General features: G+C 59.2%; 9 protein-coding genes across 9 annotated transcripts; 6 read left to right on the top strand and 3 right to left on the bottom strand.

The window, feature by feature from the left end:
- Positions 1 to 1,529: 1,529 nt before the first annotated feature.
- BXZ73DRAFT_87754 (alpha-ketoacid dehydrogenase kinase) lies at positions 1,530 to 3,374 on the top strand (the record flags this gene model as incomplete). The annotated part of the gene is made up of 12 exons (XM_048024705.1): positions 1,530 to 1,591; positions 1,615 to 1,711; positions 1,766 to 1,807; positions 1,860 to 1,973; positions 2,031 to 2,053; positions 2,104 to 2,184; positions 2,237 to 2,599; positions 2,652 to 2,679; positions 2,731 to 2,839; positions 2,904 to 3,200; positions 3,257 to 3,288; positions 3,345 to 3,374. 12 exons carry the CDS (start codon positions 1,530 to 1,532, stop codon positions 3,372 to 3,374), a joined length of 1,278 nt encoding a protein of 425 aa, XP_047882251.1.
- Positions 3,375 to 3,885: 511 nt separating this feature from the next.
- Positions 3,886 to 5,206, top strand: BXZ73DRAFT_97468 (uncharacterized protein; the record flags this gene model as incomplete). The annotated part of the gene is made up of 2 exons (XM_048027378.1): positions 3,886 to 5,078; positions 5,134 to 5,206. The coding sequence occupies 2 exons, from the start codon at positions 3,886 to 3,888 to the stop codon at positions 5,204 to 5,206; spliced, it is 1,266 nt and encodes a 421-aa protein (XP_047882250.1).
- Positions 5,207 to 5,797: 591 nt separating this feature from the next.
- BXZ73DRAFT_40135 (kinase-like protein) lies at positions 5,798 to 7,785 on the top strand (the record flags this gene model as incomplete). The annotated part of the gene is made up of 8 exons (XM_048018512.1): positions 5,798 to 6,027; positions 6,080 to 6,257; positions 6,326 to 6,409; positions 6,496 to 6,737; positions 6,793 to 7,045; positions 7,114 to 7,355; positions 7,453 to 7,680; positions 7,743 to 7,785. The coding sequence occupies 8 exons, from the start codon at positions 5,798 to 5,800 to the stop codon at positions 7,783 to 7,785; spliced, it is 1,500 nt and encodes a 499-aa protein (XP_047882249.1).
- Positions 7,786 to 8,789: 1,004 nt separating this feature from the next.
- Positions 8,790 to 12,282, bottom strand: BXZ73DRAFT_97466 (uncharacterized protein; the record flags this gene model as incomplete). The annotated part of the gene is made up of 9 exons (XM_048027377.1): positions 8,790 to 9,505; positions 9,573 to 9,723; positions 9,774 to 9,895; positions 9,949 to 10,033; positions 10,080 to 10,311; positions 10,497 to 10,593; positions 10,660 to 11,410; positions 11,529 to 11,785; positions 11,874 to 12,282. 9 exons carry the CDS (start codon positions 12,280 to 12,282, stop codon positions 8,790 to 8,792), a joined length of 2,820 nt encoding a protein of 939 aa, XP_047882248.1.
- A 1,197-nt stretch (positions 12,283 to 13,479) lies between these two features.
- On the top strand, positions 13,480 to 14,843 carry BXZ73DRAFT_87751 (DUF1682-domain-containing protein; the record flags this gene model as incomplete). The annotated part of the gene is made up of 6 exons (XM_048024704.1): positions 13,480 to 13,584; positions 13,646 to 13,734; positions 13,786 to 13,856; positions 13,908 to 14,179; positions 14,248 to 14,316; positions 14,388 to 14,843. The coding sequence occupies 6 exons, from the start codon at positions 13,480 to 13,482 to the stop codon at positions 14,841 to 14,843; spliced, it is 1,062 nt and encodes a 353-aa protein (XP_047882247.1).
- A 225-nt stretch (positions 14,844 to 15,068) lies between these two features.
- On the bottom strand, positions 15,069 to 18,840 carry BXZ73DRAFT_40322 (uncharacterized protein; the record flags this gene model as incomplete). Its single annotated transcript, XM_048018552.1, has 10 exons — positions 15,069 to 16,252; positions 16,312 to 16,364; positions 16,416 to 16,541; positions 16,591 to 17,267; positions 17,396 to 17,485; positions 17,548 to 17,788; positions 17,840 to 18,012; positions 18,072 to 18,182; positions 18,233 to 18,296; positions 18,356 to 18,840. The coding sequence occupies 10 exons, from the start codon at positions 18,838 to 18,840 to the stop codon at positions 15,069 to 15,071; spliced, it is 3,204 nt and encodes a 1,067-aa protein (XP_047882246.1).
- A 2,016-nt stretch (positions 18,841 to 20,856) lies between these two features.
- On the top strand, positions 20,857 to 21,520 carry BXZ73DRAFT_87749 (uncharacterized protein; the record flags this gene model as incomplete). The annotated part of the gene is made up of 2 exons (XM_048024703.1): positions 20,857 to 21,120; positions 21,176 to 21,520. 2 exons carry the CDS (start codon positions 20,857 to 20,859, stop codon positions 21,518 to 21,520), a joined length of 609 nt encoding a protein of 202 aa, XP_047882245.1.
- Positions 21,521 to 21,997: 477 nt separating this feature from the next.
- On the top strand, positions 21,998 to 23,075 carry BXZ73DRAFT_97462 (uncharacterized protein; the record flags this gene model as incomplete). The annotated part of the gene is made up of 3 exons (XM_048027376.1): positions 21,998 to 22,755; positions 22,823 to 22,997; positions 23,052 to 23,075. The coding sequence occupies 3 exons, from the start codon at positions 21,998 to 22,000 to the stop codon at positions 23,073 to 23,075; spliced, it is 957 nt and encodes a 318-aa protein (XP_047882244.1).
- Positions 23,076 to 23,234: 159 nt separating this feature from the next.
- Positions 23,235 to 23,840, bottom strand: BXZ73DRAFT_87748 (uncharacterized protein; the record flags this gene model as incomplete). The annotated part of the gene is made up of 1 exon (XM_048024702.1): positions 23,235 to 23,840. The coding sequence occupies one exon, from the start codon at positions 23,838 to 23,840 to the stop codon at positions 23,235 to 23,237; it is 606 nt and encodes a 201-aa protein (XP_047882243.1).
- Between the last annotated feature and the right edge of the window lie 329 nt (positions 23,841 to 24,169).

Genomic DNA, 24,169 nt, shown 5'->3' with positions numbered 1-24,169 from the left:
AGTTTTGCCTGCCTCCGGTCTTCCGCGTGTCGGAGGAAGGCCGCTCGCTCCGAGCCCGCTGGGATCCTGGCGCCTTGGATCTTCCCTGGCTATTGAGTCTCGACTGCCGCTACCGGAGGGCGCGCGAATGGGCAGGCGAGAGATGCCACATCTGCATGCTGAGCATTGCAGACATGCCGCAGGCATGCTGGTCGGGGTCAGCGTCCGAGTGAAGGAAGACGAGCAAACGCACGAACCGATCTACGATCCACGCGCAGATCAGCGAAAGGCATTCAGTTCTTGCGCACGCCGGAGACGTTTGAAACGCATGATGCTCCTGCACCTGGAGACGTGGGCGGCGACGGTCATCTGCCTGTGGTCGGGAGTCCGCTTCAGGTCAAGTGCGAGGTAGGGCCGCTCACATGCCCCTCCATGCCGTGGAGCATCTTGACGGACAGAGCTCTGTGTCAGCATCATGCCAACCAGGCCCGATATTGAACTCAATGCTCGTGCTGGGAATTGCCGCCCCGTTCGGCTCTCCCATTCAGCCAAGACCCCCAGTAACCACGTGAACACAGATGCATATACAAGTACTCACAGACATTCTTGGATACAACTATCCCCGTTGTTCTGAACCATCTGCGTGTAACACAGGGTCATCGGTGGAGAGGGATTGTACAAGTTCTGCAGTGTGCACAGGAAAGGCGAAGTCTGCATGTTGTTACCGATTGAGTTGGAACCTGTATATAGCCCCGAATAGCCGACACGGATCGCAACAACATGGAAAGTGGGCCCCATGAATGTGGGTGGTTCGTAACATACGCTTCAGCACTGATGTCCGGACAAGGTTCTTGATGCGGTGGCTCAGATAAATGACCTTGCGGTGAGGTGAGGGAGACTAACGGGCCGCAAAGTAGCATCGTGGTTCCAAGCTGTTTAAAGAGTCAAAATTGAATCCGGATCCATCAAGCTTGAGATGGAGGAGTGGCATTGGGGATGAGCGAAAGTGGACTCACCGGAGTAACCGCCATTTGCGCCACGTTGGCATCCTGGTGAGTCGCTCATCCCTTGACTTGTTGAATGAAAAGCTCCGTATTGAACTGCACCAAGTGTATCTAAAGAATCCGTGCGTCACCCTGCGCTTCGACTATAATGCTGAACGAACATTGAGAGGCTTCTGGACAAGCCTGGCCACGTCCATTCAGGAACTCAAAAAGTCATCGAAGTCCCGCCGGCATTTAGTGTCTTCAGCCAGAAACGGCATAAAGACATCTGCCCTTCATTCTTGCTAAATGGCGAGGATGTGGTGTCGATTGAAGGCGGCAGAAGGTCGTGGTGGCAGAGACAAGAGAGCAGTGGCAGGCGAGTCAGGCCAACGCCACCGAGAAAGATGATGGTCACGTGAGCGCGTAACACCACCCGAAGTTGGCAGATGCGGCAGGTGGCCTGCGTGAAACGACCATGACTCCCGCACCCCTCCAGCTTCCATTCTTGCTACTCTAGGTCCTGCAGCCTCTCTCCTTGTGGCACTGCCGACCACTGTCTCCCGCATGGCTCAACTCCACCACGCCGTCGCCTCCCGGGCTCTCCCGGCTCCTCTACAGCAAGCCCTGTTGGGACAACTTTGCCCTCAAGGTTCCCGGGGGTCTCATCGGCCGTTCATTTCTATCAAAACAAACAGCTTGAAGCCTATGCTGCTAAGCCGGCCACGCGATTGACACTGCGACAACTGGTATGTCCACCGGTTCGTCGCCCACTGGTTCCCCCTTAGCGAAAAGGGCCGTAGGTCTTCTTCGGGAAGTCTATGAACGAGGACAGGTTGATTAAGGTGCGTGTCATATGAACGCCAGCGGCCGCCCTTGGCTTAACTTCCCGTGCAGAGCGCGAATTATGTGCGGACAGAGCTCCCCATCCGAATTGCCCACAGACTGCGAGACATGCAAGCGCTGCCATATGCAGTCGTGACGCAAGAAGGTGTGGATACCGTGTACGAGGTGGGTCACTCAACCTAGAGGGCGTTGGTGTGAACTCAGGTCCGCTTGTTTTGTTAGTTATACCGGAGCGCGTTCGACAAGTATGCCGTCTATCCCAGCCATGTGACGAGCGCCGTAACACACATGCCAGGTTTCGCCGATATCCTCAAATCACTACGCTTGCGGAGAATGACGCATTCTGCGAGTTCTTGCGGAGAATTCTAACGGAGCAGTGAGTGTTTTCATGTGCTGGGGCTATGTGAAACGAATGAACCCATCTTCAGCAAATCCGTAATCCCAAACCTCTCTTTGGGCATGTCGCTGTCATCACCATACCTTCAGCCAGACCGATTGGATTCATTCATGCGCCGCATGCTGGTCTCACGAATATCACGCCGCGTGTTGGCGGAACATCATATTGTACTCACCCAGTCTGTCCGTGAGCGGGACGAGTCATCACCGTCAAGAGACAATGTAGGCGTCATCTGTACACATTTGAAGGTCAAGGATTGTATCCAGAAATGCACGCGCTATCTTCAAGACCGTCCACGCGGCATGGAAGGCAGCAACAGCAAAGTCTCTTGGTCCCAGGTTCTAATAGACGGCCACCTAGACATCAAGTTTGCATACATCCGAGAACACTTGGAGTAAGTTCTAGCTCGTCTTGATATATGCCAGCACTCGCATATGACAATCCAGGTATATAATTTATGAACTTCTCAAGAACGTACGTGTCTTCCTCATTCGTCGCAAGAATACACATCTGATCGACCTCCAGTCGTTCAGGGCAACACGTATGAAACACCCACATGCGCAGACCCTCCCTCCGATCCGCGCAACTGTAGTTGCCAGCGACGTTGACGTCTGCATCCGTATCTCTGATCAGGGTGGGTGCACTGTCCGAGTACATCCTGACCGACCGATCCACCAATATTCACTTCATGTTCGTAGGCGGAGGTCTAGTGTCGCCTAATATCAAGTCGCCCTCGGATCTGTTCTCGTTTTCTCACCTACGGAACGCAAGTAGATTAACCGATGCCCGCCTGGGAGCGTTGCGCACCGCCAGTTCCAGCGATCGTGGCTTGACAGCGACAGTGTCGGAACAAATCCGAGGTTGGTATCCCAAACCGACAGGGGACATGCATGCGGCGACCCCCCATCCGCGGATTGGAATTGGGCTCCCGATGAGCAACATTTACGCGACGTACTTTGGAGGCTCGTTGGAGATGGTTAGCATGGACGGATACGGCGAGTGGACGATCTGAACGCGCACTGGAGCTTGGCTGACTTGGTGGTCCCGCCAGGAACGGACGTCTTTGTTCGGTTACCGAAACTGGTAGGCCAATTTGCAACGACTGCCACCGATGACAGCCAGGCTGAGACCGTGCACAGGGCACGAACCTCGAGGGCATCGAGCTGTAGCCGCGGGCCGGCCGATCCATAGCTACCGCACACCCCTGTACTACATAGCTTTCACGGCCGTGCGTGCTGGAGAGAGGAGGGGATCAAAGAAAGGGAAGACAGTCGATCAATGTGTGATAACGCCAGCTGCAGCAGCCAGCGCTCCAGAATGACCGGACATCCCCCGCCAACTTTGCCTCTGCTCCTGCTCCCAGGCCCGCGCACGATCCCGCTCTGCGCGCGCAGGGCGGTCTGACTGCTGGGCTTGTCACCACGCGTGTGGTCGAAATCTGACACACGCGCGCGCGGTGCAATGCGCTACGCGAGCAATAGGGATACAGCACTGTCGGGGCAGTAGCCTAGTCGATGGCGCTTGAGGCGATGCATATGTCATTTAGCTCATCGCGGCGTGGGTGGGGGCAGTTGCCACCTTCCCTCTCTTCCCCTCCATCATCTCGCCCCGTGTCCTTGCTGCTCTCTGTCTTGCGCTCCGTGAACCCTCCATACGTTCTGAACGGTTTCGAGGGACTCAATGCCGTCCTATGAATACAACGACCTCGCGCCCTCGGGCTCGCCACCCCCACCCTCCTATGAGATCTCCCAGCACGATTTCGACCAAAAGACCTCTCATGTTATCGAGCAGACCGCGAACGGGCCCCCGCCCCGCAGAGTCGACGACGAAGGCTTTGAGATCTGGGATGACGCTCTTTTCGATGCCGCTCGGATTGGCGTAAACAACCTCTCGCTCAACGCCGGCCAGTCTTCGCGCTTGTCTGCCGGCAGCAGTTCAACCTCTCCTATCGCCCCTCCCTCGTTCCCTGATCCAAAGTCGCCCTATGGATATCCACCAGAGAAGGGCCGTGCGCCGCCTTCCGCGGTGCGCGCGCTGCCCTCCATGACCACCAACATGGGCGCTCCTTCCCACCCTGGGACCAGCTCTGGATCACACTCTTTCGCCGCATCTTCCCAATCGCCCCCTCAATATGCCGCCCCTCCTCTCCAGCCCTCGCCTGCGACGGATGTTCGCCCGCTGAGAGTACAGAAAAAGCCGGCGCGCCAGCAGAAGGAGCGTCCTGCATGGTACCGCGAGGCGGGGCTCGGTGGAGGCAGCCCCCCGCCGTCCCCGCTGCAGTCGACCGTGGGCAGCTCGTCCTCTCGAAGCGGCGTGCCGCCCCTTCGGCGCGGTCTCACCGTGTTCAACGCGACCGAACGCGACACCACGCCTCCCCCCGAATTCTCCGCGGTCGGACCTACGCTCGACGGCCCGCCGTACGAGGTCGTGCTCGCGTACCAAGGCTCGCAACAAGGACTTGACACGGAGCCTGCTCGGCCTCTCTACCACCGCGCCTCGCCTGCGCCGCCTGCGGCGAGGGTGACCCCTACTCCGCCAGAGCTGTCCCGGACACCGCACCCCCCTGGGCATGGGCTTGTACACTCGCAGACTGCCCCGGATGCAGGGCCCCAGCCGCGACACCTCTCACACCACCCCACCCACGCCCAGTCATACCCCCCTGTGCCCGTCCCGGCCCATCAAGCGATTCCCCGTCCGACCGCGGAGCGCTCTGTGCCGGCTGTTACCCGTCCACCCGTTTTCCAAACACCACAGTATGGGCCCCGGGTATCTTTCAACCCGCAGTCAGCGTACCCCAAGCCTGCCTTCGCCATGATGCCGACACACTCGGAAGACGCGGAAGCCCCAGTGACCGACGTATCGGCGTTCTACAGGTCAGCCTTCTGGGTATTGGGTGTTGCACGGGCTCGCACTGATGACATCCATCAGCAACGCGGTTTCTGCGCAGTTCTCGTTTAACGTGCCGGCTCGTATGAAGCGAACCTCATACATGGAGCAGTGAGTGCATTGCCTCTGGATCACGTACATCGAGACTGATGTTGAGGGTGGTTCCAGACCACCTTCTGCCCCGCGCCCTGCTTCCCAGTATCAACAACCCGTAGGCATGGCTGGTCCTCCCCCCACTGCATATGACCGGGCCAGTATCAAGTCCAACGATTCGAAGGCCCCAGTTGCTGCGCCACGGCCGAACTACGGTTACAGACAAGCAAATTTCGAAGATCAAGGGTACGGGTCAGGCAGTGCATGGGGTCAGACGACTGGAGGGGCGTACAGATAGTCACAATGGTGATATCAGGGTCGAGTTTTGAGATATGCTTTCGATCTATAAGGCGGATCTAAGTACCGGAATCGGAGACTACTTGTATACCAGGGCACCATCGAAGTACTCGTAATGTTCTCGACAAACTGTACATGCAGGCGTTCTTTATTGCAGACCTGTTGCATCTAGCAGTCGGTGGTTTCAAACTTGGCGAGGAGAAGCCTGGGTTGCCCTGGGGCCTGGGTTGCCAAAGTGAGATCTAGCGATGAAGCGACCATCACGTGAGCTGCTGCTGAGCGCATGCCATCGGCTCGAGTCTGCTCGAGCCCGTCAATGGCAACCACGTCCAACTCTCCCTCTGCGATGCAGCAGTCCCCGTCCTCCACGAGCGTGAACAGTGCGCAGGGCTCTTCCAACACCGGCAAGCCCGCCGACTACGTCTACTTCGAGCGCACCACCTCCGGCTTCTCCGACGATGCCCTTCCCCGCTCCAAGACGGCCCAGCTCAAGCTCGAGCACTACTACAAGGTCGCCGTGGAATCTGCCATCGAGCGCAACCAGCGGTACGTCTTCACGAATTTGCGCAGCCCACACAACGCCTGACTGTCGGCGCAGACGTGTAGAGCTCGAGAAGCGGTTAGCGGCCGACACCTCGATGTCCGACGAGCGCAAGCAGCGCCAGCTGCAGCAGCTCGGCAAGCGCGAGTCCGCCTTCCTCCGTCTGCGGAGGACCAAGCTCGGCCTGGACGACTTCCGCACCGTCAAGGTCATTGGGAAGGGAGCGTTCGGAGAGGTGCGTGCCCGTCGCCGTCGCCGGCACGCCGCCCGCTCACTGTCGCCCGTAACGGCGCATGACCGCAGGTCCGGGTGGTGCAGAAGACGGACACAGGGAAGATCTACGCCATGAAGACTCTCCGGAAGGACGAGATGTTGAAAAAGGACCAGGTGCGCACCCCCGCGCGGCGGGTCCGACCATCGCGCTCACATCGTCCCTCGTCGTTGCCGTCGCCGTCGACCTCCCCCCTGCGCAGCTTGCGCACGTCCGCGCGGAGCGCGACGTGCTCGCCGAGTCGAACTCGCCGTGGGTCGTGCAGCTCTACTACTCGTTCCAGGACCCGTCGTACCTCTACCTCATCATGGAGTTCCTCCCTGGCGGCGATCTCATGACGATGCTCATCAAGTACGACACCTTCTCGGAGGACGTTACGCGGTTCTACATCGCGGAGTGCGTGCTCGCCATCGAGGCCGTCCACCAACTTGGTTTCATTCACCGGTGCGTCCCATGCGTCTCCGGGCGGCGTAGGGATTGGGATGAACGTTGGTTACAGTGATATCAAGCCGGACAACATCCTCATTGACAAGGACGGGCACATCAAGCTCTCCGACTTCGGTCTGTCCACCGGCTTCCACAAGCAGCACGACTCGAGCTACTACCAGCGTCTGCTCGACTCCGCCAACGGTGTCACGTCGCCGACGGCCGCCGCGCAGGCGTCGAGGAATAGCGTCATGGTCAACGCCATCCACCTCACCATGTCCAGCAAGGACCAGATCGCGACCTGGAAGGCGAACCGCCGAAAGCTGGTGCGGCGCTCTCCCTGACTGCCGCAAATCTTCCGGCGAGCGCTGACGACTCATTTGCGCGTGCGCAGGCGTACTCGACGGTCGGCACGCCCGACTACATTGCTCCCGAGATCTTCCAGCAGAAGGGCTACGGCAACGAGTGTGACTGGTGGTCACTGGGCGCGATCATGTTCGAGTGCCTGGTCGGCTACCCGCCTTTCTGCTCGGAGTCCACGCACGAGACGTACCAAAAGATCTTGCAGTGGCAGCGCTACCTCCAGTTCCCGGACGACGTCCACCTCAGTCGCGAGGCCGAAGATCTCGTCAAACGGTACGTGCTCGCCATCCGTATCAATCGCGCCGAACGTCAAGCTGACTCCGACCATCGTTTTGTTCGCGCAACACCGCCGTGCTCTTCTGTAACGCAGTTTGATCACCTCTCACGACCGCCGTCTGGCCGTAGAGCAGATCAAGCACCACCCTTTCTTCTACGGCGTCGACTGGAACGCGATCCGCAACATCGAGGCGCCCTTCATCCCCCGCCTGCGCTCGATCACCGACACCTCGTACTTTCCCACCGACGAGCTCGAGGAGGTCCCGGACGAACCTGTGGGCGCAGATACTACAGGGGCGAACAAGGACCTCGCATTCCTCGGGTGGGTCTCTCCTCCCTCCTCGTTCTGCCGGCCTCGCGGACTGACATGCGACCCCGATCCAGCTACACGTTCAAGCGCTTCACGGTCTCCTCGCAAGGGTTCTGATCGCGCCCGCGTACACCCTCGTCCGCGCGCGGGCCTCGACTCGCGGTGCTTCTGCGCTTCGGTGCTTCGGTGCTTCCCGCCTCGACCCCTCCGCTCCTCCCACACCCCACATCGCGCCCTGCGCGTGGCGCGCCACCACCCATCTCTTTACGTTGCCCTATGACACTCTTCACGAACTCGCTCTTTTCTTCTTCCAACCCGTCTTCCATTCGATCGGTCGCATGCTGCGGCCTCGCCCAACGCGCCGTGCACCAAACTTTATCGCTGTCTTTCACGCGTCCGGCCTCGGCGCGGCCGCGCTCGGAATCTACATTTACACGCGGGCCTAGGGAAGGGTGGAGGGGGTGGAGGGCTCGCGGCCCAGAGAACATAAATGCTTAGAAGCAGCGCGTGGGATAGGATTGTGGTACAATGTATCGAACGAGCACAAAGCAGTCTACAACACGCCGGAAGAGGACGCGACCGAGGGCGTGCGCCGGCAGAACTAGTCTGGGAGATTATGATATAACGCAGGCGACGAAACCGTCTCTCTTCTAACCGTGACGCGCGGAACGACGCAGTCCGAACCAAAAAGAAGACCAGATCGTGACAAGTGGGTGGGTCGTGCGTTCATCGTTGGACAGGGACTTGGAGTTGGGTTATGAGGCTCGGGCGCATCTGGGGGCGTTTGCATTGATATGAGAGTACATCTAAGAGGCAAGCGACCTGCTTACCATCTCCACGAAGAGCGGCAGGAGCTGGGGGATGTGCTCCAGCTCTGGCGGTTGGGCCCATCGGCGCCTTCTTGGACTTGGGCGCGACACGAGGCCTCGCAGGCCTCTTCTCTTGCTGTCGCGCGGACTGCTGTTGCGCAGCCGGAGGCGGAGGAGGAGGCAAGTCCTTGAACCGCGACGCTGCCGCCGTGGACGCCGCGAGAGCGAGAGCGTTCGGGAACGCTTGCGCGGTGGTGGCGGCGGCCGTTCATCGCGCGGCTATCTGCGAGTGGCGGACGGGTTCAGAATGCGTCAGGCGCGATGGCGAGGGTGCGTGGCCGTGTGCGAGGCGATATCGGGGAGATTGTGGGGGGATCGCGAAGGCTTCGGGGAGACAGGTGAGTGACCGATGGTGTTGGAGCGGGTGTGCGGAGCGGAGGGTCGGTGTTCGGGATGAGGTGTCGCGTCGCGCTCGGTCTCGCCACCGTCACTGTCATCGTCATCGCCAGAGTCGCTGTCGGCTCCGATCCAGACCCGAGTGCCTGAGCCGGAGCTCGTTTCGTACTCGTCACTGGAGTCGTCGTCGTCGTCGTCGGCGTCCTGCGCTGCTAGGTCTTCGGCGTCGCCCTCTACCACATCCCCGAAGCTGAGGTCCCGAACGACACCATTGACGAGCTGGGCAGTAGCCTCGTCCTCAGCGTCGGCGTCGTTCATGCCTTGCGTGCGGCCAAATCGCCTACGGAGCTTGGCCTCATAAGCGACCTTCAGTTTGTAGTGGTATAACGCGATCTCGTCGACCTCCTTCAGCACAGTCTCGCGCTCGTTGCCGGCGTGTGGAAGGAGAAATTCCAGCGATATACGGTCTCCGATGCCATCGCGCATAAGATTGAGGAAGAGCTCGATCCACCGCATCAGGTTCGTGAATAGACCTTCACCCTTGGAGTGGACCTTGTGAACGAAACTGTAGAACGATTGTTCGTGGCGTTGGATCAGATCAATGAAGGTTTGCACCGTCTTCGCGGGTCGGTCTGGCTCACTAGTGCATTCATCTATGGGTCAGCGCAAATCACATCCATCAGTGAATAAACTACACACATTCTTCTGATTGCTCCACGGTCCGTATGAGGTCGTTCATGAAGTTCTGCATGTCCCCCAAGGAGTCGGCGATGCTTGCGGCGCGGTAGACTTGGGCGAGTGGGGCATAGAAGATAGTGATGATGTCCTTCAACAAATCGGCGGTCGTACCCTGCTGGACAGTTAGAGACATGTAAATGCCAAACAATAGGGCACTCGCACCTCGAAGATGAGCTCAATTAACTGTTCGCGATCCTTGAGGCGTGCATACAGCTTTGCGAGAAGACTCAAATCCTCAAATAACCAGGCCTCCTCGTCTTGCGGACCTTCGTCATCATCGGAATCTGCCAAGGACTCGGTATACTTGGTATACGCTTTATGCGCCCGGTGGGCGTACATGACGCGTTGAAGTTGTGCCCGCGAGAGTGGCGGATGGTCTCCCGCTCGCAGAACAACGGCGATAACATGCATGTTCTCAGCAGCTTGATATGCTTTAGTAATGACTCTTCTGGTGCAGAAAATGCATACCTGCATCGGCTTGTATACAGCTTGGATCTCTCGGGGCGCATAGACGTACAGACGGACCTTCTCACACATGACGGGGTCCTCAACCTTTTCCTTGACGGCTTCAATGTCCTCTTGCAGAGCACGGACTTCTTCCATGAGTGATCCCGTGAACATGCGCTGCAACAAGCTGCGGCCGCCGAACGGCTGTGCAAGAAACAGATCAAGAACACCGCGAATCATGGCCATTGGGTTGCTGATCTGAGCGCAGTCTTGAGCATAAAGTACGGCATAAGACCGTGGATGCGTTTCAGGCCTGCGAAGCTTTCGGAAGCGCTATCTGCAGCCACAAAGTGGTGGAATACTGTCGATGCCAGCCTGGGTTCCGCGCGCTGGCGTAAGTGACTCGGAATCTCGCAGGTTGCTGCGTATAGGGCTTACGAGATTCGCGCCCACTCAAGAACGGCTTGGTAGCTTGGAGGAAGGTTACGAACGTCTGGGTTCTCCTTGATCGTAGCGAATATGTGTGTCAGTCCATCTATGCACGGCGAATTAACGTCAGCCGCCAAATGCAGTAAGCTCGCGAAGCGGTAGCGAGGCTCACCTCGTCCCATGAGCTCGCCCTTAACACCGCGTACGGTGTCTCGCAGACTGTCTACACGGGCGGTTATCTCCTTGGCAAAGCGCATGCGTCCATCTTCCCTCATCCTGTCGGCTTCCTCGCGTCTTTTAGCGTCGGCCAATTCCTCCTCAGACAGTCTCGTCGGGCCGCTGAGCAGGAATGACTTCAACACGGGGGAGGACGAGAAAGTGGAAGACGAGAGTAGGGTGTGAAGGTACGACCGCAATGTCAGCCTGTTCTTCTCTCTCGACAGTCGTGCTGCTTGTTGTGCCATGCCACCATTAGTACCGTTTGTACCGTTACCGAAGAAAGGGCTGGTGGGTGAGCCTACACTGAAAGAATCGCTGCTGGAGTTGTGGTCGGTGTCGTAGAAGTCGCCGACCATCCTCTGCCGAACAGTCCCCTTTGTGTTACTGCGTCCCAGCTGTGGCGCATGTGGACTGCCCGGGGGTGGTGGTCTGAACCGAGACTGCGATAATGGTGATGGTGGTGGTAGGTGGGAGGCAGTTGATGCGGTAGGCGGTGGTGACGGATATCCGGTGGGATACGCCGGCGTAGATGGTATGGAGGAAACGGTGACATTGACGAAGCTGCGGTCCTTCGCAGGAGGCTGAGGAATGACTTCGTCGGGGTAATGTTTGTGTAGCTCGTCAGCAAGAGTCCTAAAGTCGCCATAACGGCGAGAAACGAAGACATCTGGTTGTGCTCTGCGGCGAGTGCGGATGATGAATTCCTGATGGATCCCAGGTAAGCGAAGGGGAGAGGATCAAAGTTTCATTGGGGCGTGCCTCATGTGCCTTGCTCCGCATGCGTTTCCTCTCGGTCACAGTCCGAACGCAGATCACATTCACATCGAAGCTATCCTTGAGCTTCCTCTCCCGAGCCAAACGCTTCTTCGCCAGAGCCTCGAGACGATTTAGATCGGCTTGGGTGAGACGAACGACCTCCTCGCCCTCGATGAGCTTGGTCGCGCTTGTGAGCAACATGGCCAGGTTGCGCTCCACCCGGATGAGCATTCGATGGCGGGCGGCCTCTTCGGAGTCTTCAGGATTATCGTCGAGGACGGAGGTGGGGGAGAGATTGCGGGAGAGAAGAGAGGCAAGGAAGGCTGTACCTTGTCCGGGAAGAAGTCCTTTGGGGCTGAGGCGAGGAAAGGGAAGGAGAGGACGAAGCGGCGAAAGATGAATCGGAGGAACGGGAGGTCGAGATGGGGCGCATCTTTCGGTGGTGGGTAAATGGTTTGCCAAGGTAGGAGAAGGTGGAAATATTGTTTGTAGGCGCAGTGACGAGTGCGTCAAGCTCCCGCCGGAACTCGAGATGGATGAGCTCCTTCTTGAGATAGTGCGCGCGTGTGGGGGTGAGCTCGGTGTTGAACGTCGGCGTAGCGGGGAGGGGAATGGCCGCGGCAGCAGAGAGAGATTCGTCGTCGGGCGGTGCGTCCTGGATGGGAGATTCGGCGAGCGGAGAGGCGAGCGGAGTGGCGAAGGGGGCGTCATCGAGTTCGGGAGAGGAGAGGAGATCAGTGGTGTTGAGCTGGGGGAAGTCGGGGACGGCGGGGACGGAGCGCAAGGGACGGGGCGGGCGAAGGGTGTCAGGTCCGTCCATGGAGACGGCGGTGGGGGGGGGGAGAGAGTGGACGCTCGCGGCGCTGAGGAGAGCGCAGGCGTTGGGCGGCGAGCGAGGCAGCCGATTGCGTCAGGGCTCGCGGCAGTGGCGGCACGTGCGATGACCAGGGCGCTCGATCCGATCCCTCTCGCGGCCGTGGACGGTGTCCAGCGGGAGAGGCGGTTGTAAGAATGTACATAGCTCACGGCACGTATATCGTCTGCCCTCGGTACGTCTTCCCGTTCCGTCCAGCATCCCCCGCAACCGACCCGCGATCGCCGTCACTCCCTCCCGGCACTCATCCATCTCCCGCCATGACCCGGCCACCGTCCAGCACTCCGAGCACGCCATCGACGCCGTGTTCACCGTCTCCACCTCCAGCTCCTGCCGCGAGTGCAGCGCGGCCATCACGTCCACCAGCCTGTTGAACCCCGACTTCCATGACCGCACCCCGCCCTCCGGATTCATGGTCACGTCCGTGATGAGAAACGACGATGCTTGCCCGATGCACCGCCGCAGAACGCCTTGATCCATGCGGCCCGACGTCCGCGTCATCTCCCCCAGTGTCTTGAGCACAACGTCCGCATAGTCGGTCGGTGGCGACATCTCGCTTGTCTCCTGTGATGTCCAGGTGAGTCTTGTGAGCCCTTCTCCCCTTTGCGCGCGCCTGGCATATCCCCGACGGAGGAGAGAGGAGGCGTACCCGACAAAGACTCTGCCATACCTGCGTAGTACGGGCGTATTAGGATGGAAGGGTGCTGGTGTGTGGGTGGGCAACAAGTTGAAGCAAGCAGCCTCTGGCAGAAGGGCTATCCGATATGGCTGACTGCAGGTGTCAAAGCCCTCCCGGGGTCGGCTAGGTCAATTATGTACCCACTTTCGCTCAGGAGGCTCTCCTTTCTGACAATGCAGTCTGTCCCGCATTTCCTCGCAACTGCATTCCCCAGCATGTCTGTTCCTGTGGGAATACCGTGCGCGCATTCAACCGCAGAAGGTGCAGGCGGTGATTAAAATCGTCGGGGCGGCCTGCTCTTCGTCCGAGCCTATTCGAGCCCATGGACTTGATCACGCCCACGTGGCTACGACCAAGCTGCTGCCCTGGCGCCTCTCCTAGTAACGCGCAGCGAACTCTCATCCGCTGCCAACGCGTTCCTCACCCCGGCTCCTTTCCCTGGTATCGGCCGGTCATTGCCCGTCATGGCCACCTTCCTCGCCAAATATCTCACCCCGCCTATGCCCAATGTCACCCCCGACTACGACGGCGTGGAGTATCGCTGGAAGTTCCTCACTTTCCGGCCGCTTGTGAGCCCCACTCATCCCTACTTCACGTATCAATCCCCACATCTCGTTCGCAGACTTCCAGTATGAGATCTACTTCCTCGGCGCCGCAATTGTGTACGCGTTATTCTTCTTTTTGGGGAAACAAACCAACAAGAGGAAGGCGTACAAATGGTGGGTGGTCCTTAGCTGGAATTTTGGCGTAGGATCTCACCAACCTTTCAGGTTGGAGGCCCATCTCGATCTTTACAAGTCGCAGTTCTCTGCACCGACAAAAACTGCAGAGTTAGTGCAAGGTATGTACTCGTGTCTGGGGCCGACCACAGACAGCTCACAGCTATACCCAGATGGGTACAGCGACTTCTTCGTTTTCTCCACCGGCAGACGCGGTCTCGCGTCCCTGCACACCGTCTTCACTCTCCGTCCGCGGCACGACCTTCTTCAATACGTATACCAGGTCGGACGCGGTCTGGTTGAGCTCGACTTCAAGGTCACGGACACCGTTGAGCTCGAGTTCACCTTCAAGGACCCCATCGGCGGCTCGGTTGTCCCAGAGTGCGTGTGGGGCATCGTGGCCAAGGACGAGATGAAGAACGTCCGGAACGACCGCTGGGACCTCGTACGTCCCCTCCCCCGCGCTCCCTTCCCCCGCGCCCGCCTCTCACCTCCCCGCTCCCCTCCCCGCAGACGTTCACCCGCACGACCGAGAACAGCGCGCTCCCGCCGACGATGGTCGTCATGGCCGAGTTCGCGGACGTCACCACGAACCTCCTCAAGCCGTACGGCGGCCTGAACCTCGCCGCGACGCTCTCCCTCCCGCGCTCCAGCCGTACTTCAAGTCGCTCACGCTCACCGACCAGCCCCGCGCGCGCCCGCTCGCGCCGCTCGAGCCCGCGGAGCGCGCCAAGCGCCTCGTCCTCTCCCTCGCGCTCCCGGACGACCCCGCGGCGACCGCGCCGCTCGTCGCGGCCGCGTTCCAGCTCGTGGACATCATCGCTGGCGAGGGGAAGCTGCCAGGCACGCCGCGCGGCGGGCTCGCGGGCGCGCTGCGGCCCGAGACGCGGACGAAGCTGAAGAAGACGCGGGAGGATGTGCAGAAACAGATCGCGGAGGAGGTGGGGCGCGAGAAGCTCGAGGAGGCGGAGGAGGAGAAGGCCGCGGCGAAGAAGAAGGCGCGCGACGAGCGGGTGTCGAAGCTGAGCGCGGCGGAGCAGCAGAAGATACTCGAGCGGGAAAAGAAGCGGATGATGCGCAAGAGCCAGGGCAAGGTCAAGATGAGGTAGACTGCCGGTTTGGTCTCGGCGCCGGTGGTGTTGTGCTTGGAGGCGGAGGAAGGCGTTGTTGCTTGTCGTGCTCTTGGTTTCACTTGCTTTCGGTACGATACTGTACAAGAGCTGTCTGGGCTGAGATAAATTAATTGCGCGTACATGTACATGCGTGACCAACTATGTCCTCCAGAAGCGTAACGTAGATGGGACCCAAGATCGAGAGCAGATAACAGTAAGAGTCTAGGTCGTGATTGTCCTGTGTAACGTGTGCGAGCGAGCATCGTTGGTCGACAGCCCAACAGAAGTGCTCTGCCCAGCGATCCCCTCACTGCCGCCGAGCTGCTTCTGGTTGGAATCGGAAACCTGCTTGGTGTTCGCCTCAGAGACCGCCGGGGACTCCTGCGTCTTGCTGACAAGCCTGCCACCCCAGTAGTTGAAGAACCGGAGCAGCCACGTCGGCTTCAAGTTCTGATGCTCCACCGCGTCCACCTCCTCACCCTCCGGCTCGTCCAGCAGCCCAGGCAGGTGCATCCCTTCCTCTTCCTCCTCCGCCTCGCTCTCCGTGCGTCCCAGCCGGTCCACGAGCCGCCCCTCCCCGTCGAGCGTCCACTGCACGTGGCTGAACGGCCCGTGCGCCCCCCTCACGCCCTGCGGCAGCCGCCTCCCAGTGCCGAACGCCTTCTCGCGGAGGGCGAGCACCCGCGCGCGGGGCTGCGCGGCCATGTGCAACAGGTCGCCCACCTGGAACTGCTCGCTCTCGTACGCGAGCGCGTGGGTCTCCTGCGCGAGCGCGTCCGCCTCCGCGCGGAGCGCCTCGACGCGGGGGAGCTCCCCAGCGCGCGCGGCGAGGAGCGCGAGCGCTTCTCGAGCGAGCTCGTGGTCCGCGTGCAGGCCCGCGTTCTGCGCGGCGAGGCGGGCGGCGAGGGCGGCGAGGACGGCGGCGACGTTCGCGAGGTGCGCCTCGCGCCGGCGCGCGACGAGGAGCTGCCCGCAGAGCTCGACGTCGATCCGCATGCGCTCGACGGGGAGCACGACGTCGTCTGCCGCGTCGGCGAGCGCCGCGGCGTCGTCGAAGCTCCGCCGCCGGTCGGACCCAGTCGCGAGCATGTGGTGCAGGGAGCGCCGTTCGGCGGTGGGGTCGCCCACGGACGAGCCATCGTCCTGGGGTGGTTGGGAGGAGGAAGAGTCAGCCTTTCCTAGAGGGCTTGGAGGGATGTGGTTGTCTCTTGAGTCCTGTTCGGTGTGCATGCCGCGGGCACTGCGGGTGTCGGACCAGCTGATGATACGGGATTGGGGGCGTGAGCCTGGGGGGCGCCGTAAGTTGAACTCAGAGACTCTGCGGTCGTATTCTGAGAGTTCGCTGGCGGATCGCTCGGCACCGCTCATTGTGCCAACACCGAGCATGAGAGGATTGGGGGTGTCCGCTACGGAATTGGTGGGTGCATGAGTGTGACGAAGGACGGTGTTACTTAAATACACGTACACACGGGCGACTGTTGACCGCTGCTCAGCATGTCTTCTTCGTCCACGGGCTCTCTATTTCAATTGAATCAGGTGTAAGCATGGAAATAGGGAGAAAAAACCAACCTTGAAACCACGACGGAAGGTACCATCGGGGATTGGCTAGACTTCTCAAATGGGGCTCGTGGAGATTCTGGCGAGAAAGCTTTTCCCAGTGTACCAAAATCGACGCTGAGCTTCTTGCCCTTCAAACTAACACGGTCGTTAGCAAGATTAACATCGCTGGGAGAGCACCACGTACGCAGCCCAACTTTCTATCTTGCGTTGCATCCTCCCAGACCACAAAGGCCGCTCCCCCTCATCACCGGACCGCACCAGGTTGCCGTCCTTGTCCTTCTCACGATCCCTCTCGTCTTTCTCCCGCCCGTCTTTCCAGGCGCTCTCTTTCTCACCAATTTTATCCTTGTCTCTATCTTCGCGCTCGCCGTCGCTCCACACCGCCTCTTTCTCTCGCCGCTTCTTTTCCGCATGTCCAGGGCGGCCTGTCCACAGGTATCGCAGACTCGGCGGCGCGTCCTTCGAAGTGACGGCATTGCGGGCGAATGCAGCAAGATCCGAAGTCACGCTGAGGGAGGTCGCTGTCGGCCCCCCGCTTTCGGTCGCGGTTGTCCGGAGATCGGTGGTGAGACCATCGAACTTGTTCTTTAGTACGCGGTGGACTTTGTACGACTCGCTCTGACGCGCCTTCTCGTAGTGCGTCTTGATGGATTCCATCAGGGCCTGCGAGAGGAACTTGACACTGGGGTTGGAGGTTGGGCTGGCTATGGCTGTGCTCGAGCTGGCCGTCGAGGCCGAGGAAGGGATGGGTGAAGCCGGATGTGAGAGAAGGTGTGGGTATGAATGGGATTTTGCGAGATTGATCCCGGCCAGTGCCTTCACAAATGCTAACGGCTCCAAGAATGGGTCCCTAGGAACGACCTAAGTTTTATTCAGTACATCTGCACTATATTCTGAGTCCAGTCTGGGAAAACGGAGCGGTCTCGAGCCAGTTTCAGTCGACTGGTTTTCAAAGGAGAGCACCCTGGAAGAGAGATAGAAAGACTCACGTAACCAAGCGCATGCAGCCTGCTGCGCGTACTCAGAATGAGGCTGAAGAGAGCCGCAATGACGGTAGGATCTGCGACTTTCTCCGACAGCTGGTTCAACGATAGGATGAAATAAGCCAAAAACTACCCCATCCGCAGAAGAATAAAGGTACCTCGATATCCAGATATGGTTCGCCGATCTCCGCTACCCATCGTTGAATGCCGTCGCATGTAACATCGCACAGCAGGCCGTTGCGCTCTTCCGCTGAGAACTCAAACATCCCAAAGATCGCCAATGAGGCTTGAATGACTTTGACCAGTTCGAGTATCGTAGAGTTGAATAAGTCGCGAGACCTTGCCGGTGCCTTGTCCGTCACATGGTACAGGGCAATGAATCGATCTTTCGTCGCGTCACTGATCCACGAGGTTAAGCCAAGTGGATAGGAGGGGGACAATGTTTCTCACCTTGGTTCCTCCAATGTCAGCGCACTGCGTCCACCGAGGCCCATACGGAGGATGTCGATATTTGCATACAGCTGATCCCTTACGTCCAAGAAGTTGCCAGACGGAATGTGCACAATAGTATAGTCCGAACGAAAGTTGGCCAACGATGTGACCATCAATATGCCCTTCTCTGTCTTTCGTGATATTATATGCGATCAATAGTAGGGACATGTGGACAACTCGTGATGCGCACCTCTTTCGGGCGGGCACCATCCCTACGCAGATTGCGAACTGCCTCGTCCCATACTATTTGGGCTTCGGATGGTGGCAAAGAGGACGACGGGCTGAGCGCTGTGACGGTGATCTATCTCATGTTACTAGTGCTGGGTCGGGTGTATTGACGGCGAAACACACCTTGTGTCTGGGATCTCCGGTGTATACCGTCACCACGAGGACGGGGCGTTTCCGCGCGACGACCCTTAGTCAGAACGTGCCATTGGACCGTCAGTGATAATGCAACAACAGGAGGTGGCGTACCACTTCTCCACGGCGTAGATCTGGCAACCTCCCAACTCGACGTACTCCTCCACTATCTCGAACTTCTCCCCGCCTGATATCCAATCCGATGCCCCGACCACTGCACGCTCTGGTACCTCCGTGAAAACTGACAGAGAGCCCGTCCTTGTCCGGCCGAGCTTCGATGGGGAAGGCTTGGAAGGGGGTATGCGCGGAGAGGCAGGAGTGTGCCTTATAGGACGAACGGTGGGTACGAGAAGACGTTTTGCTGTGCTGAGTACATTAACCGAAGAGACCTGGGGAGAGTAAAATGGCGTGGCGGGGACAGAAAGTGAGTTAGTCGAGCCATATGTGTGCGACCTGGAATTCACAGGTTGTCGAGGCGAGGGTGGGGAAGGTGGTGGCATTGACGGTGACTTAGACCGAGCGGGAGGGGAACCAGGCACTGGTGGGAGAATAGCGAGACCAGAAGCTTTGCCCTTGGAGTTTGGGCTGTACGCCTTCATTGCGAGTGTCTTGCAGTAGCTCTGTCTTGAAGGGGAGGTAGGTCGCAGAGCTGTGCTCTTAGTTAATGGAACTAACGCATGTTCCAGAGAGGACAGATGGAAACAAAATGCTCAGGGCCACCAGCAGCAGTGAGGTCGAGGTGAGAGAACAGTCGTGCTTGTTGTCTTCCGCACTGGTGAGCTTGGCCGCAGAGAGGCGGAAGTCGCCCGTGGCGGGAATGCCGCGCCGCGGGCGTTCTCACGGGCCGCTTGCCAGTCTCATTGACACTGCGGGAGACTTTGTGCGCCTCGTGGATTCGGCCCTCGCTGCCGCTTGCTTCCCCACTCCCTCGCATGTTCCCCAGTCGGCGTGCTCCCCCGTCTCCCTCGTCTCCGGGCTTCTCTCCAACCGACTCCTCATTTACGATACTCTCGGAGCGTTCCACGGTTCCTGGTATATTTGCAGCCAACGCCCTTGCCCGAAGACATCCTGACGCCCTTCTTATTACCCAATTACGATGGCGAAGATGAAAAAGAACAAGCCAAAGGGCCCCGATCAGGCTACCAAACCCCCGCAGACGGTCCAGTTCTCCGCTGTGCCTTCCGTGCAACGTGCTTCGGCCGCGTTCCATCCATCTGCACATGTTGAACACGCGAGTTCGCCGAACGCTCACACAGCGAGCGCGCAAGGTTCGTGTAATGTGTTCATAAGCCGCCTCGTTGTCGAAGCTCAACGCGTCCTTCACGTTCCCTCCCTTCTCTACGCGTATCTCGCGCGTCGGCGACCTATCTCTCCGTATGGACCGTCTTTCCAACCTTGTACCTTTTCCAGCAGGCTGGGGTCCGACACATTATGAGGACGAGGAAGAAGAGGAAGAAGAGTATAGTGATGATCAAGAGTGGGGAGGGGGCACGGACGCACCTGCGTCCGACCGGTGGGGGCAGCCCGCTTCCACGGCGGAGGACTGGGGTAGAACGGCGAACGACGTTGGGTGGGGCGAATCCGCCCCTCCCGCGCCGGTAGGATGGGGAGTTCCTGCTCAGGCGAGTCACCATGGAGGACAGTCGTTTGGGAGCAGCGGACCTGGGGTCTACAACCTGGCGCGAGGTCGCGGTGGCGCGAAACAAAGCGGTGCGCGACATCCCTCGTCCTCGGCGACCCTTGCCCAGGCGCTCGCACATCCCTCCACCCTCCATCCACCCGCAGCCTTCCAGCACATGTCTCCCGCCCAGGCTTGGGGAACTCCCGCCCCCGCCCCTGCATGGGGCGATCCATCCGCCGCAGCTACCTGGGGCGCACCGCAAGCAGCACCGCACCATCCTTCTAGAACACCCGCATGGGCGAATTGGGCGAGTGAAGCTAAAATGGTAAATACCTCATCTTTTCTTGCGACCGCCCCCACGAGTTCGAGAGCGTCTCTGCCAGCGGTAGGACTCACCGGGTCCTGTCCGGCCAGCAGCAGCACTCTCAGATCTTGAATTCCCTCTTAGACGCCCGTGAAGCAGACTAAGGATTCCTTCTCGCAGTCGCCTCCTAAGCAGAACGGCTACCACGGACAACAACCCCACCCCCCAGCTGCACGACCACGACATCAGTCAGACCCAGGCTACCTCGACAATCACCTCTCTCCGCAGCTCATAGCGGCCCAAACAGGTATCTTGCGTAGTATTCAAGAACACAATGCTCGGCAGGGGAACGGTTATGATCAGTCTCAGAGGCCCCCCGCGCAACCGTCAGGTGATAGCTGGAAGAACTGGGAGAGAGAAGCGTATTCGCGGGATCGTGCATCAACGATTCCCGAAGAAGACGAAGACTATGAAGATGAAGATGACTGGGCGGACGACGGTGATAACTGGGGTCATGCTGGTTATGATGCGCCTCAGCGGGTTCACTTTTCGTCTAGCGTCTCATACAAAACGCAGTCTTCTCATTCTGCAACTCGAGCGCACCATCCGACGGCCGCTGGATACCACGACGTCTCCAGTCATCCGAATCAAGTCTGGGTACCACCTTCCGTCAGTTCTCGGACGATGAAGATGGCCAATGGAACCATACCAATGCCGTCTGCCACTGCTCATACGACTGTCTTTGATCTCGCACCCCCTCGAAACGGCCTAGGAGAGAATGCATTTGTTGACTCAGGTGGCGAAGCTCTCGTTCCTGCCAAACGTGCTTTGTTCAGCCCCGACCGACCGGCCAAGGACCGCTTCCGATGGGGCTTCAATCCTGACAAAGATCCTCGAGTCGGGTCGCTCCTGAAGTGGATTCACGAGATGTCGAATGGGCTGGCGACCATCGGGGTGAGCGGAATCATACCGCCCTCCGCCTACGTTCACTCATGGATCATCATTCCAGCTATCTCAATTTCTGCGTACTCGTCAACGAGGAGCGCTATTCTCGAATGCTGATTACCATGCCTCCTCGGCTGTGGGTGCTCGAGTGCAGCCTGCGTTCGACTGGTTGAAGCTCTCTGAACTTCAAACCACCCTCGATTCGACATTGCAATCATCCGTCACGCTTTACGACCCCGCCTATCAAGTCGTTGTCTTCGTATTCCTGCTTTCACCCTCAGGAAACAGTATGGCTGTCTGGCGACGAAAACTCAATATTCCGGAAGCGATCCGTGATGCTCAAATGAACCATATTCTGGAGGTGAAAGCGAGTCTCAAAATCAGCTACCCTGTGTATGTTGACGAGTGAGTTGAAACTTGGGCTTGCATCATGAACAGTGAAGCTAACTCCTCAGGGATAGGCTACCGGTGGAGCCCAATGCGGCGACACCGTCTGTACCAAAGAAGAAGAAGCGGTTTGCGTTCCTACGCAGGTTGTTTGGACGTAAGAAAAAGGTTGATTCATAGCCCCCGTCTCGCCCACTGCGCTACCCCCCTCCTCACCCATACCCATGTCTGCTTGTTTACCCGTTTTCGTGCTGTGCTCGCTTTGTCGGTGCTGTATCGCTGCTTCGTCCACTGGAAATGTTGTCGCCTTCTCGTTAGTCAGTCACTTATTACTAATCGTCGATACCTTGTTTGTAGTTTTAGTCCTCTCCCCTCATGTGCGTACATATTACGAGTATTCACGAAGCTATCGAAATCTCCCATTGCTCTGGGCACGTGTGTTGCGACCCGACAACACACAACGCGCGCCTTCGGGTCAATTGCTTACTCTTCATCCACCATGTCCTGCCCTCCTCCCTCTTCGCCCTCCTCAACTCGTATCGTGCCCGCGCCGTCCCCCACAACAAGCGATGCAGAATTCCCGGCCGCATTACCCGTGCACTGGGACGTCCCGCCAGAGCCATCGCGGGAGCCCGTTCGGACGATGTTCCTGTCCGCCGCGGTGCTCGTCTGCGTGCTCAGCCCTTGGCTCCTCATGCGCAGCCGCCTCAGCACACTGCAGCGCCAGCTCGAGCAACTGAACTCCACCACCTCCTCCGTCGCCCGCGAAATGCGCGCCGGGTTCGCGCAGATGCCACCCGGCGGGGGCGCCGCCCGCCCGCCGCCCTCGGCGATGGTGGCCGCCCTCACGCACTCGTTCCAGACCGCGACCGCGACCGCCGCCGCCCAGGCGCAGAACCAGAACCAAGGCCCGGACCCGGCCGCAACGCCCGCGCCCGCGCCTGCGGGCCCCTCGTCCACCGAAGCCGGGACGGGGAAGGGGGAGTTCGTGGAGAACGACCGGTGGGAGCCCGGCGGCGGGATCCCGGAGCGTCCGTCGTCGCGCATGCTGTCGTTCCTGCTGTCGAACCAGAGCGCGACGACGGAGGTGCTCCGCGAGGACGTGCTCGCGGTGCAGCGGGAGGCGCAGTTCGCGGGTGTGCGCGCCACGAAGATGGGGAAGGCGTTGGAGGCGCTGGAAGGGCGCACCCTCGCGCTGGAGGAGCGGCTCCAAGCCGGCGCGGCGGGGGCGGCGACTCCGATGGACGGGCGGACAAAGTGAGTCGCGATCTGCGGGGTGTGGGCGGAGACGAAGACCGAAGTACTGACGGTTGGGGGTCCCCAGGGCGGGCATGGTCACGATGAGTGCGGGTGATGTCAGGGATTTGGGGCGTGCACTTGGGGACGTCGCTGCGTTCATCCATGAGATGGAGATGCGCGAGGGCCTTTCACAGCGGTCGGATGGACGCGGCATCGAGAGACTGCGCGATCTTGGGAAGAGATTCCAGTCGCTTGCATCGGTATGTCATCCACCTGTGCTCAACGGTGGCCGTTGCAGTTGATCTCGTTTACAGACGGCAGACCGGAAGGGTTCATGAGAAGAGGACATCACAGCACTTGCCACTATCTTCACTAGCTGGAACGCAGCACTCGCTGGGTACAAGACGTATGCGTCGGATCGAACCATACATGTATAATACACATCGATTTCTCAAAGAGTACATCCAAATCAGTCATCCAACGGGGTATATGGGACGTTATTTGTCGCATTTATTTTCGCCTCGTATCTTCGTCATTGCAGGGTATATCAGCTCCCACGAGTTGCACACACTAGAAAGCGCATGGACACTACCATAGCGTTTTTTCTGATTTGGAACAAGGAACTCCTCCATCAAATCCATGTCCACCCGCCCCCAGCCTGCAAACTCGCCCTTCCGCATTTCCTTGCACCGCCTGGAGAAAGAGGCGAGATGATAAGATAGCACGGCTTCCCATTCATACTGCGCGGCGATTTTGACAAGGTGGCTGCTGTACCGGAAGAAGTGGAGCGGGAGCATCGGGGAGGAGCTGTGCGCGAGCCCGTGCACACAGAGGATGGAGAAGTAGGCGTTGAGCGGGACGAGGAGTGAGTCGAGAGTGGCGTAGGTCTCCGTAGGCGAGGGCATGGCGTGGAGGGCGAAGACGCTCTCGTCAATGTCGACGTCGATGAGGTTCCATGTGGACTCGAGGATGCGGCGAGAGTCGAGCTTGAAGATCTCCGTGCCCGAGAGCTCGTGGTGGACGATCGCGGTGATGGTGTCCTGGTCCACGTGCGGGAAGAGGGTCGCGATAGAGCGGATGTCTTCCTGGCCGGGCGGGAGCATCTGGCGCTGATAGCGAGGTCAGCGTAGGTGCGAGACCACATCGACAAAAATGGGGGCCGCGGAGAAGCACTGACTTACTCACTGGGCGTGGCACGGATTCGAGGGTGGTATCTGTACCCGTATCGCGATTACGGAAAACACGAAGAAGCGGGGAGGGTATCGGAGGAGGAGGAGGCGTGTTGGGGTGTGCACGACATGCACCAGCGGCCAGAGAAAACGAGTGAGCAAGCGGGAGTGAATCAAGCAAACCTGTTCCAGATGACGCATTGAATGGGTACAGCCGCGCTCACAAAGCCCGCCAAATGGAGCGACCTCGCGGACGCATAGAC

The sequence above is a fragment of the Epithele typhae genome (genome assembly GCF_022376455.1).
Source record: "Epithele typhae strain CBS 203.58 chromosome Unknown BXZ73scaffold_4, whole genome shotgun sequence".
Classification (NCBI taxonomy): Eukaryota; Fungi; Basidiomycota; class Agaricomycetes; order Polyporales; family Epitheliaceae; genus Epithele; species Epithele typhae.
This window is presented reverse-complemented; position numbering and strand designations above follow the sequence as displayed.